Source organism: Colobus angolensis, unplaced genomic scaffold (assembly GCF_000951035.1).
Source record: "Colobus angolensis palliatus isolate OR3802 unplaced genomic scaffold, Cang.pa_1.0 Scaffold568, whole genome shotgun sequence".
Taxonomy (NCBI): domain Eukaryota; kingdom Metazoa; phylum Chordata; class Mammalia; order Primates; family Cercopithecidae; genus Colobus; species Colobus angolensis.
The window spans coordinates 747,804-761,373 of NW_012119243.1; the positions used below are offsets into that span (position 1 = coordinate 747,804).

At 36.8% G+C, this 13,570-nt stretch overlaps 1 protein-coding gene across 2 annotated transcripts in view; it reads right to left on the reverse strand.

Moving 5' to 3' along the window:
• BZW2 (basic leucine zipper and W2 domains 2) overlaps positions 1-13,570 on the reverse strand; it is a 58,832-nt gene that overhangs the window by 33,741 nt on the left and 11,521 nt on the right. For both annotated transcript variants that reach the window (XM_011961740.1, XM_011961741.1), the window contains exon 2: positions 5,710-5,774. In XM_011961740.1, the coding sequence (XP_011817130.1) occupies positions 5,710-5,774 (65 nt within the window). The remainder of the gene's footprint in view (positions 1-5,709; positions 5,775-13,570) is intronic.

A 13,570-nucleotide genomic window follows, 5' to 3' on the forward strand; every position in this document is an offset into this window, starting at 1 on the left:
GTGAATAGCATGTACAAAGTCACAAAAATATAAACCCTAAACACTGGTGTAGCTGAAACTATGATACAATGCAAGAATACAGAAGGACAGGAAGTATGGAGGTGGGGAGAAGTGAGCAATGAAAGAGAGCTGAATCATCATTTTCCACAGTAGAAAAGGTATATTTAATATCTCCAACAGAAAAATCAAGAACTAGCCATATTATGTGCATGCATAACTTTGACACAATTAAAAGCTACATTTTAAAACCATACAGCAACTGCCTAGTTTGTACTGCTTGTAAGTGGTCTAACAGAAGGGCTGGGTTGTAAGTGGTTAACGCTAGTCACATCAGCATGAGAACAAGAGAAGAATGGCATTCCCAGTACCAGTCAGAGTCACGCAGTGTGAGATACCATAAAGACACACATAAATTAACTGGGACAATATTCATCATGAACAAGAGATAAAAAGTCCTTTTGATGCTGTAAGCAAAACATTATGCAGTCAAGAACATGCAAATGGTGACTGCAGAAAAAATATAATTAGGGTCTTGTTGTGTAGAGGGGGAGGAAAACGGATAGGAATTCTAGAGGAATACATTAGGTGGAGCAGGAGGAGGGGATAACTGTGTTTCTGCACAAAAGGAACCCACTGACAAGCACAGAAAACTTCACCTCCCACTCAGGGTCTAGCCAACAGGCAATTTTTCCCTGTTGAAGAAAGATATTTTCTTTCCTATAATATGAGAATGGTAGAAGTAAAACAACCACATGCTGTTATATTAAGTCTTGTGACTAGTTTCCAAAATCGAATAAGGTCATTCCCATAAAGGCCCTACAACATGGTTGGATGTTGATTCAGGTGGTAGAACAGATTTTGATGATTTGAAAATCACAAATGGAGGTACTGGGAAATGTAAATGGATAAATGAGGAAAAACCCAGACTATGCCAAGAATCCAGGCAGAGGACTTTGTTTTCAATTTAAGACACAACTTGAAAACTTGTTTGTAAAAAGATCTTCATTCTCCCATTCCAAAAGAATTACCAGCAAAGAGAAAAAGGAAGATAGCATACTACAGCCAAGGATGTTTCAACAGTGAGCAATAAGGGTGGCAGGTCAAAATGATTACTTACAGCTTGGGAATCTTAAAAACTTATGATGGACCGATAGGACTAATAATTGTTTTGCAGGCTGAAAAAAGCTCCCAGCTGCTAAAACAAACTGCCCATCAAAAGGACTAGAAAATTGCCATATAAGAAAATGGAAAGAACACTAATGGAAACTTGAGAAACAAGACAACATTGGACCTAAAGAGTCTTTTTCATCTGAAAGTACAGTAAATGTAGTTTGTATTTTATTAGAGGGCAGTCTAGCAGAAATACTAACAAAATTTGAATGAAAATAGGCCATTGCTTCCTTGGATTTCCATTTGGCAGTTCAAGTCTCCCTTAAAGTGAGAAGGATATAATTAGGGGTCTCCAATTTAAACTGTGCTGGTGAATCATAATTGTGATACTCAAGAGTTAGTCATAATAGCCCTTGTACTGACACAGAGAAGAAATGGGCCTAATTCTGACACTCAAATATGCCTATACGTTATCTAACTTGCTTATTGTGGGAACTACAGTAACTGGTTAAAAACACATTAGTGAAGTAATATAACAGCAGAACCTACATCCCTTTCTGAATATCACTGAGATGTAGCAATGAATTTTAAAATCACATATTTTCTTTTTTCCTGTAAAATCAAATGTATTTTCTAATTTTATGTATATATATACTCATATTTGCACATATATTTCAAGATTTAAAGGTTTACTCATTTAGTTATTAACACCACTTATTATAAAGCTAAAAGTGATTTAAAACCAATATTATATGGCTGGGCACGGTGGCTCAACATGCCCAGCCTGTAATTCCAGCACTTTGGGAGGCCAAGGTGGATGGATCACTTGAGGCCAGTAGTTTTGAGACGAGCCTGAGCAACATGATGAAACTTCATGTCTACTAAAAATTACAAAAATTAGCTGGCTGTGGTGGTGCACGCCTGTAATCCCAGCTACTTGGGAGGCTGAGGCACAAGAATCGCTTGAATCTGGGAGGCAGAGGCTGCAGTGAGCTGAGATTGTGCCACTGAAATCCAGCCTAGATGACAGAGTGAGACTCTGTCTCCAGCAACAACAAAAAACATTATTAGAGAGCTAAAGTCTCAGGGAGAAACCTGAGCACATGGTCATGCTGAATGCCTGCAGTTTGACCTTTTTTTCTCTCTCTTGTTTTCACTAATTGTAATCCAATTTTTCTACAAATGTGCAGAAAGACCAGTTCGATTATTAAATGTTTCATTTAGCGAAGCATAATCCAATTGCTCACGGGAGAAATTTTCATCCTTTCAGATTTCCACAAGCCACAGTAAAAAACATAATTACTTTGGAGAATATATCATAAGCGAGATGTATTTCATAAAGGAAAAGAGAATCTGATTAGAGTTCCATTACATAATGTGTCCTGCCATGACGTTTGTATTTTAACGCTAAGCGGTAATGTCAATGCAATAAGAAATACATTGTCATACTAACTTGGCATGCAGGAGCATTCACTTTGCTAGGAAATGTTTCAAAGTGAAGACATATCTTCAGAAAACAGCCTATCACAAGGACCTTGAAATATCCTCAGTAGTAATTTTCCCCAGCTCTACAAAATTGCTAACCACTTATTTGATGTCAGCCCCTTCATAATAGCAAAGAAAAGTTAAGGATGAGAAATCATCAGGAGGCATTTCACTGCTAAGAGGAGCAGAAAATGAGGTTGACTCCATTTTTATTCCCCCATCAGGAGTGTGGCACGAAATGGCTCAAGTGTTGCTTAAATCCCCAAGAGATATGAGTTATATAAATCCAGATCAACTGGCAAATAATATGTATTTCTCAGTGGCTCTCCCTGAGTACTCCAACAGCACAATCTTGACCACCAAGCGATTCAGAGGCAAACCGGTTCTGAAGGAGAGGAAACTTTCCGGTTCTAAACTGAAGACAAACTGTAAGGGCCAGTTTACTCACTGACTCATGTCTGCTGTTGTGCAACACATTCTGAGGCCCTCTCTTGAGCTCAGTTCCAGTGGATTAGCGTCACACTAATAAAGATGCTTGAGCTGGAGATCCAGCTCTGAGATTAACACGATCCCCCAGGGGCAGGCAATAGCAAACGTTTCTGTGCCTCATAGCTGGGCATTTATTAGCTATTATCACAGGTTTCTGAACCATATTGTTTATTACTGATAAATCCTTTTAAAATCATCCATATCCTTTTTTCCAAGACTGCTTTAAACAATGAGACAATGAATTCTGGTTAGCACTTTGTGTTTGATATCCGCTTCCAGATGGCAAGGGGCAATGCAGTGAGGCACAATTTGAAAGACTAAGATGAGGACTAAATAGAGAAGTGGCTCAGGTTAGACTTGTACTTACTCTTCTTATGGGGATAGGCCAGAAATGAAAAAAATAGAAAAGGGAGAGTGCAAAACAGAAAAACTGTACAAAGTATTTTTTGGTTACTTAATTTTTTAATTTTTATTTTTATATTTTACTTTGAACATGAAGCTTCCCAGCAGACAGCACACAGTTAAATTCAGTCTTACTGCTTCCTAGTGACTCTTACAAACTCTTCTGATCCAAGTGATCTATTATATTGCAATTTCTTTTCTGTCTACATGACTAGACTTGTTACTTAAATGGACATAGCATTGCAAGACAACACAGGCTGCTTAGCAGTGACTGCCAAAGGCATACAAAGTCAGTTATCAATGAAATAATTTAGTCCTCCAAGATCATTACATGGGATTCTGCTCCAACATCTTTTATCTTTATACATACTACCTTAAATATTTTTCAGTAATTCCCTTCAACTTTATTTAACTTAATCATTCACATCATGTTTCCTCTTTGAAAAAGTTTCCCTATTGAGTTTCAGTTCAGCATTTTTTTTTTTTTTTTTTTGAGATGGAGTTTTGCTTGTTGCCCAGGCTGGAGTTCAATGGCGCGATGTCGGCTCACTGCAACTTCTGCCTCCCGGGTTCAAGCGATTCTCCTGCCTCAGTCTCCAGAGTAGCTGGGATTACAGGCATGTGCCACCATGCCCGGCTAATTTTGTACTTTTAGTAGAGACTGGGTTTCACCATGTTGGTCAGGCTGGTCTCAAACTCCCAAACTCAGGTGATCCGCCTGCCTCGGCCTCCCAAAGCATGGGATTACAGGTATGAGCCACTGAGCCTGGCCCCAGTTCAGCTATTCTTATATCCAAGAGGACCTCTATATAATTATGCAACACTGACTAAATATGAAATCATATTTAAAATATTCTTGGCTTGGTGTGGTGGCTCATGCCTATAATCCCATCACACTGGGAAGCTGAGACAGGAACACTGCTTGAGCCCAGCTTCAACAACATAGCAAGACCTTGTCTCCACAAAAAAGTGGTTTCTTGGGTGGCTGAGGTGGGAGGAGCACTTGAGCCCAGGAGGTCAAGTCTGTAGTAGCTGTGATGCCACCACTATATTCCAGCCTGGGTGTAAGAGCAAGACCCTATCTCCAAAAAAAATAAAATACAAAATAAAAATAAAATACAAAATAAAATAAATATAATAAAAATACAAAAATTAGCTGTGCATGATGGCAGGCACCTGTAACCCCAGCTACTTGGGAGGCTGAGGCAGGAGAACTGCTTGAACCCAGGAGGCGGAGGTTGCAGTGAGCTGAGATGGTGCCACTGCACTCCAGCCTGATGACAGAGTGAGACTCCGTCTCTAAATAAATAAGTACATACATACATACACACATAAATGTCTTTATACAGGCCAGGTGCAGTGGCTCACATCCACAATCTCAGCACTTTGGGAGGCCAAGAGAGGAGGACTGCTTGAGGCCAGGAGTTCAAGACCATGTCTCTACGAATTTTTTTTTTTTTAATTAGCCGGGTGTGGTGGTGTGCACCTATAGTCCCAGCTACTTGGGAGGCTGAGGTGTAAGGACCACTTGAGCCCAGGTGTTTGAGGCTGCAGTGAGCTATCATCACACCACTGCACTCCAACCTGGGTGACAGTCAAGACCCTGTCTCTAAAAAAATGTATAAAATATTATTTACACAAAAAGAATGCTAAGATGAACATTATAACAGAAAAAAGTCACTCACACAAATAGAAATTTCACCAGTCATCATCAATATGGGTCTATAACTACCCTTACCACAAGGAAAGACACTTGAAAATATGGTTTTTAAGGGGAATTTAGGGGAGTAGATTTATTTTGACTTCCTCATTTCTGAAAATTTAAGAAACTCTTCAATATCTCACTTCCTAATTTACTTTTCATTTTATCATCTTTGCCATCAACGTTTTCATAAAATGACAAAGAAAGCAAAAACCAAATACAATGCTAACGTCAAAACCAGTGAAATTCATCAATTGCCTTCATAACCTCACATGAAAGTAAGACAACCTGAACAGAGATATCTATCCCATTCTGTAGATGAAAACAAGTAGAGTAGACAAATTAAATAACTTGTCCAACAAGTAACTGGAAGTTCTATGGTTTCACTAAAGCATGTCAGATTCTACACTCAGAGCTCAAATGAGTAGAATCAGTGAGGTTGGGGGAAACAGGGATTATTCAGCTTCTTCTCCAATCTTACATTTTGGTTACAACTTTAAACACACATACACACAACCTACCCCTTTTCCGAGTTTTGAACCGCTGGCCTGTTAGCACTGGCTTCTGATGCTTATTCATAAAATTTCTGAAAACAAAGAAAATAAAGATTATGTATTTCAAATAAGCAGTCAATATGGGAAAAATATGGGCAATAAATTTGGTTGAACATATGTTTAACCTCTCTCATTACTGAATATGCCTTTTATTTTTAAAATTGAGACGGAGTCTCGCTATCGCCCACGTGGGAGTGCAGCAGTGGTGTGATCTCAGCTCACTGCAACCTCCACGTCCTGGGTTCAAATGATTCTTCTGCCTCAGCCTCCTGAGTAGCTGGGACTACAAGCGTGAGCCACCACACCTGTCTAATTTTTGTATTTTTAGTAGAGACGGGGTTTCACCATGGTGGCCAGGTCTTGAACTCCTGACCTCGTGATCCACCTGCCTCGGCCTCCCGGACTGCTGGGAATACAGGCGTGAGCCACGGCGCCCAGCATAAATACACTTTTAAAAATGAGATCTAATTTTAACTTGGACTAGTCAAAATTTTAAAGTTTACCAATACTCAGTGTTGGCAAAGGACATAGGAAAAACCACCACAGACACCAACTTTGATGTAAAGGTTAAACTCCATGAAATACTTGGAGGAAAATTTCAGTGAGTGTCTATAAATATTTACAGGGGCATAACCTTGGTCCAGCAATACCTTATCAGGAATTTATCCTACAGTTATGCTCACACAAGAATGCAAATATACTTGTATATGTAAAAGGATTTAGTTGCACCATTGTTTTCAGTTGCAGCATTGTTGTATACATAAAAATGGAACATGAAGTGTCCTCAAATAAGCTATAATGTAGCCACCAAGTGGAACAGCATGAAGCTTATGAAAGCATGAATTAGATCTAACTGTACTACATTTCTGATCCTGGCTACCTTTCTGACTATATATGTATATTCAATACACATCTTGTCTCACTGCTATTGAGTTCCAGTCACATTGATCTCTTTGTTGTTCTTCCAATAGGCCAGATAAGGTCTGGCTTCTGAGGCTCTGTTCCTGCCTCTCTTTCAGGAAAGATCTTCCCCATCTGTCCACATGGCTATCTCCTGGCCATCATTCAAATGCATCCCTGAAAAGGGAGGTCTTCTCTGACCATCTCCACCAAAGTGGCCCATTGTCACTAGCTCTCCTTACCTAGCTTTATTTTTCTTTAGCAGTGCCTGCCATTTTATTATTATCTCTTTGTCTAGGGTCTATACCCTCCATGAGTGTAACCTCCACTAGGACAGGAACCTTGTAGGTTTTTATTCTGTAGAGCTCCTTTAGCTCCTCCATTCTGCACCTTTTACATTGACCAAAGTATAAACATATAATAAATACTTTTCAAATAATTTGCTGGACTGATATGTAAGATGCTCAAGGGATAAGGATAGTGGAAAAAAGCAAGCTGAATAAAAGAATGTAAAGTACTTGGTTACAAGGAGGGTGTATAGAATATATGGTTTTCTATGCAACCACAATTTAAGAAGGATAAAGAAACTATTAATAATTTTTTTATTTTTTGGTTTACCTTAATGAACAGGGATTTGAGTACTTCATACTATTTTACTGGATTTAATACACAATTTAAAAAATGTAATACTATCTTTGAAAAAATGTAAGGTCTGCTCCACAAGACTTCTTAAAAATTGAGAATATGCTTGTTGACATAAATATTATAAACTGAAAATATGTCTAGATTGCTTCAATTATGAAGGCCAAACATTCAATATAACATGCATTATTCAAGCAAATTATTTAATTACCTTCCAAAGATTTTAGCATTCATTTGAAAATGTCTAGATTTCAATTACTTATGCCATCAAACAATAAAAAATTTACATTATTCAAGTAATTTAATTACTCCTGAAAGTTTTTGTTTAAATCCTTAAGAACATGAAAAAATTATTTATGTACCAAATTTTCCTTCTTACTGCATAAAAGAGAAACTTGTAGCTTCACATAATAAAAAATCTGTTTATTATTGAAAACTTCAAGTTAATCATTATTTTAGAAGGGAAACTAATTAAAAGTCACATAAAAACACAAAAAGTAATTACATGGTTTGAGAAATAATTTTTATCAACCCTATAAAATAAAATGAGCTTAATACATCACGCTTCAAGATACAAAGGTTATTAAGCCAGAATCCATGCCCTCGAGAAACGCATTGGGAGGGATAAAATTCAAACATTTGCAACACAGTGTAATAGTTCAAACAGTAGAAATACAGACCAGTGCAAGAATAAAGTGATTGCTTATGTGTATGGGGCAACAGCAACATATTGAAATCATTACAAATTCTATAAACTTAATCAATGAATTCCCATTTCATTTGATGGATGTTGAAAACAGAGCTTCTAATGCATCATTTATATTCACTGCAAAAGTTTCATTCAGAAACTTTCCTGCTGACATTATAAACAGATTCACTCTGGATCAGCCAACATTTAACGTTGCAAAAGTGATGATGATATACATATTATTGTCTCCATATCTTCCAAACACAAACATTATATAAAACGTATTTGTGCTAGCAAAGAAAAATATGTGTCAAAGAATTTGGGTGTTGGGTCTTGTACCAAGATGCAAAAAGAATGTAGCTCAATTAGACAGAAATCTCTCCAGCAGATTTCTCTGCCAAAGATGTTTTTCTTCTTTCTTTCCGTCCTTCCTTTTTCTTTCTCTCTCCTTCCTTCCTTTTTTTCTCTCTCTCTACTTCCTTAGAGATGAGGGTGTTACTATGTTGACTAGGGTGACTTCAAACTCCTGGACTCAAGCAATTCTCTCATCTCAGCCTCTTGAGTAACTGGGATTACAGGCACACACCACTGTTCAGGCTAAAAGTGGTTTCTAATTTGTAATTTCAAAAATTCTAAAGTGTGAGTCCCTCCTAAAAGTTTTGTTTTGGGGTTTAGAATACAAACTCATGGAATTCCCTAATTAACTCTTTGCACCTTGTTTCTATTATTTCTGTTAATGAAGAAGTACCACCAAACACAGCATAAGAAAGAATTACTCCATTTTCAAAATCTTTAGCTTTTATACTTACTTCCTTTCTAAGCATAAAAGTTTGTTTCTTTATAACCCAGCTATGTGGGCTTACTTTTCATACCCTCGATATATTCCATGTGCACAAACAGATAATAACATGCAAACATAAAAATGTATGCAAAGACTTTGATATAACACCCAAAATTAGAACAAACAAACAAAAACTCACCCACTGGTGGTGACAGACTAAATGAAGATATTCTGCTCTCCAAGAGTGTCTATCCTTTAGCTGTTACTATTTGGAGCAGAGGCCCCGCTTCCCTCTAAATTTAGCTCTTTATGCTACACTATAATCTGCTCCAGTAAGGGTCAGCCTTTATAAGGTACTCACTGAGCCCTTATAAAAACCCTGGCCTGAGAGAAGCAAGGACACTTTGAATAAGAAATTGTTAGCTTCAACCTAGGAAAATAACAAAGAAACAGTAACAATGACAGTTCTATTAGGCCAATGTCAAAGGCTGTTGGCACACTGCCCTACAATGTAGTTTCAAATCTAATAACTAAAAATATATAAGTTTAAAAAAATAAAAGTTTAACAGTATCCTCAGAGAGAAATCCCTGTGGGCTACAACCTATGCATCAAGACAATTTGGCTTCTGTTTTAAAAACTATAAGCCACACACAAAATACGCACATATTCCACCAAAATGGAACAGTTCCATGGTTTAAAATAATACTAAAATTGTATGTAAAATGGTAAACAAAATGGACTTAAGTATTTCACATGTCATCTAAGAGACTAAATTTCTTGGATACTCCATATAAAGAGTAAAAGAAGGTTATAAGAATACTAAAATGATCCAATCAATCAAATATTTAGAAACTTTATACTATATTAATGAATTAAACACTTTTGCAAAAATTCCTATTTTAAGTGTAAATTGAGAGGTTTTTAGGTCTAACCTATTACATCTATTTCTGTTACCTACCTCACTCTGTTAATCTTCTAACTGTCCTAGCATCTTTTTCAAATTCGGTCCCTTAACTCTGGGCCCAGGTGTGACAATGAGCCACACTGGCACAGGTGCCTCTCATGGCAACTGTGCACTAATCTTTCCAGTTGCCCACCCCACCTTCAGTGGATTAGCACCTTCGATGTAAACTGATCAGTCTTACCTGGGACTCTTCTTTACTCCTCTCCATTTTGGAAAGGAACTGATCTACCAGAAGACTTACCTTCTAGTTGTCCCTACAAGGGAATGACTGCTCCTGTCTAATTATCCAGCACTTTGGTCTTAGATTCTATTTTTGACTGTTCTCGTCTGACTCATCTTTGAACTATGATAACCTGCCTTATGTAACATGCTATATTACTAACATGTGCTATGCATATGTTATTCAAACAACTTTAACTTTATGAGCATATATACTCTAAAGCAGGGAACACAACATGTTTTGTAAAGAAATACAAGGAAAATATTTTACTCTCTCTGTGGGATATAAGGTTTCTGTTCCAACCACTCAATTCTGCTGTTAGTGTGAAAGCAGCCATGGACAATGTGCAAACAAATGGTCATGGCCGTATTCCAATAAAACTTCATATTAACACAAGTCATGGACTAGACTGGACCCCCAGGAGGCCCTTTGCGAACTCCTATTCTAGAGCAGTGTATCCAATAGAAGTATCTGTGATGATGGAAATGTTCTATATCAGCACTATCTAATACGGTAGCCACTACTGATCCCTTGAAATGTGGCTAGTGACTAGAGAAATAATGTTTAATTTTATTTTATTTCCATTAACTAAATTTAAACAGTGTGGCTAATGGTTACTTCTGTGGGGCCATGCAATTCTTATGTCCCAAAACACTTAAATTTGATACAAAGGTAAAAATAAATCTAAAGAATAGAAATTTTTAATTAATATTTTTCAAATAAAGTAGCTCTAAGAGTATTCTGCAATATTTCAAAGCCAGGTAGCCATAGTGAGGAAAAAAGAAACATTACCGCATTTCAAAGTAATATTCTGTGTGCAGTCAATATTATTTAAGACTTGAGGGAAAAAAGACATTTTTTTTTTTTTTTTTTTTTAATATGGAGTCTCGCTCTGTCACCCAGGCTAAAAGGCAGGGGTGTGATCTCTGCTTACTGCAGCCCTAACCACCTGGGCTCAAGAGACCCTCCCAAGTAGCTGGGACTACAGGCATGCCAGCAGGCCCAGCTAATTTTTTATATAGTTTGGTAGAGAAGGGGTTTCCCCATGTTGCCCAAGATGGAAAAAAAAGACTTTGGAGTCTAAAAATTATAGAGTAACAATATCATTCCCAAAGTATAAAATGTTTCATAAAGATATAATAACAACACACAAAACTCAGTAAAACTGAGACACTTCACTGCAGTGTTCTCATGAAGTACTTTGTATTAATAACAAGTTTCAAGAATTACCTTTTATTCTATATTTTAAATGAGTAAAATTATCTACTATTAAAATAAACTTTAAAAATTACCCATATCTATACACCATTTTCCTTTCCATTAATGCTAAACTTAAAAGAAAAAGCAATATAAAATCCTTTACAGAAAATAAAGGAATCCAGGAATCTTTTGGATTGATAACGTTGTATTATCATTCTCTCTAAAGAAACAAAAAATAATTAAGTTGGTTTTAAAAGTTTAAATTATTGATACTCTAAGCAATAAACTAACTATATGCCTATAATAACACTAACAATTTGTTGCCTGAAATAACATTAGCTTGTTTAATATCCTTATCATGATTTTGTAACAGGCTCTGCCTACTCAAAATCACTCAGCCAGTACAAAAAGCTTAATTACCAACAAATACTATGAAAGTTGTAGTATTTATAATAATTTAAAAAAATTAAAATTCAAAAATAGCTGATAGTCCAGCTCTAAGGGAAAAATAAAGTCAAATGGTCTTTTTTCTAATATAAAAATATTGCTGTCGGCCAGGAGCAGTGGCTCATGCCTGTAATCCCAGCAGGCTTTGGGAAGCCGAGGAGGGTAGATCACGAGGTCAGGAGATCAAGACCAACCTGTCCAACATAGTGAAACCCTGTCTCTACTAAAAATACAAAAATTAGCCGGACATAGTAGCGCACTACTTGGGAGGCTGAGGCAGGAGAATCACTTGAACCCAGGAGGTGGAGGTTGTAGTGAGCCGAGATCGCACCACTGCACTCCAGCCTGGGCAACAAAGCAAGACTCCATCTCAGGAAAAAAAAAAAAAAAAAAAAATATATATATATATATAGTTATCATATCCCTATTCCTTTCATTCTTATCCTGAATAATATAAAAGAACAAAAATAACTTTTAAAAAAAGCATTAAAGAGGGTCAGGCGAAGAATTCCAGCAATTTGGGAGGCTGAGGCAGGAGGATTGCTTGAGCTCAAGAGTTGGAGACCAGCCCAGGCAACATGGCGAAGCTTGGTCTCTTAAAAAAAAAAAATTTAAAAAAGTATAGTCTCCTCAAAAATGTATATATTTTCCAGTGATGAACTTTAATGGTGGGCTCTTTACTTACACCAACTATCTACCTTATGAAGAGTTATTAAAGCCCAAATAACTTGTATCCTGTGAGAGAGCACTTCAAGTTAAATATGTTAATGTAAGTCTCCTTTAATAAAACATAAAGGCACCATGATAGTTTTCATTTTATTATACTTCCAAAACTACTGTACACCTAAACTAATTAGTAGACCTAAGTTGTAAATGCTTGTTTTTAAAATTTCCTTTTAAATAAAAATAAAAATATTACAAAAATTACATTTTAAATATCCATGCAGAAACAATTTAAGGCAACTACACAATGTCACTTACTTTATCTCAATGAAGCTTTTTTCAAAAACTTTTAAGAAGTATAAATTAATTCCTAAAATCCTTTCGCTCTAGGAGTCACTTCCTGGTCTCTAGTTAATGCAATTCTACTTTTCTAAGAGGCCCCTTAAGGCATGTGCATTCCTTCCTCTGGGCCCAGATGAGTTATCTCCCAGGCCCTGCCCTTCCCCCAACAGCTGGCCAGCTCATTCAATCTTCCAGATGGTCTAATTTTGCTGATGGCATTCTTATGTCTTTCAACACTCAGAAAGACACAAACACATCTACACTACCCACATCGTAGCATACTTTGGCTTTTGGAAAACCCATCCCTCAAATATAATGTTTCAGGGTACTTTCACAAAATGCCCTAAAACCTCTGCTCTCAGTAAGTTAAGACCCTTAGGTCTGAAATTTCAATGAAGTGTTGAGGTTGAGAAACCCTACTGTAGAGAGGAAGTGTTGAGTTTGAGAAACCCTACTGTAGAGAGAAAACAATGGTGAGCAAAGCCAGAGACGGTCCCTGCTCTCAAGGGCTGAAAATTCTGCACCCAGGTCTAAACATACCTGTGGCAACTAAGCATGTATTTCATTGAACTACTCACTCGTATTTGCCAAACACTGGTGTCACATTTTAGAAAAAAAAAAGTTTATCACTGAATAGATAGTCATATCTCAAACCAAAAGTACAGTTAGAATGTACAAAATACATGTTTCCCAGTCTCTGATACTAACAATTTATTTCTGAAATTGGTAATTTTACATCTTATGCAATTCAGTGGGAGGGCAGAGGACAGGCAAGAATACGGGCTTTAAAGAGAGCAGAGAAAGAAGCTCAATACCAGCAGACTTTTTCTACTTTAGGGTATTGCATCAATGGAAACAAAATCAAGAAGGAAAAGAGAAATTTTAATATACAATGTGTGACTTAAAAATGAAATTGTCTAATTTCTATGACTTTGAGAAAACAATGACATGCTATGTAGATACAGCAAAATGCAATATTC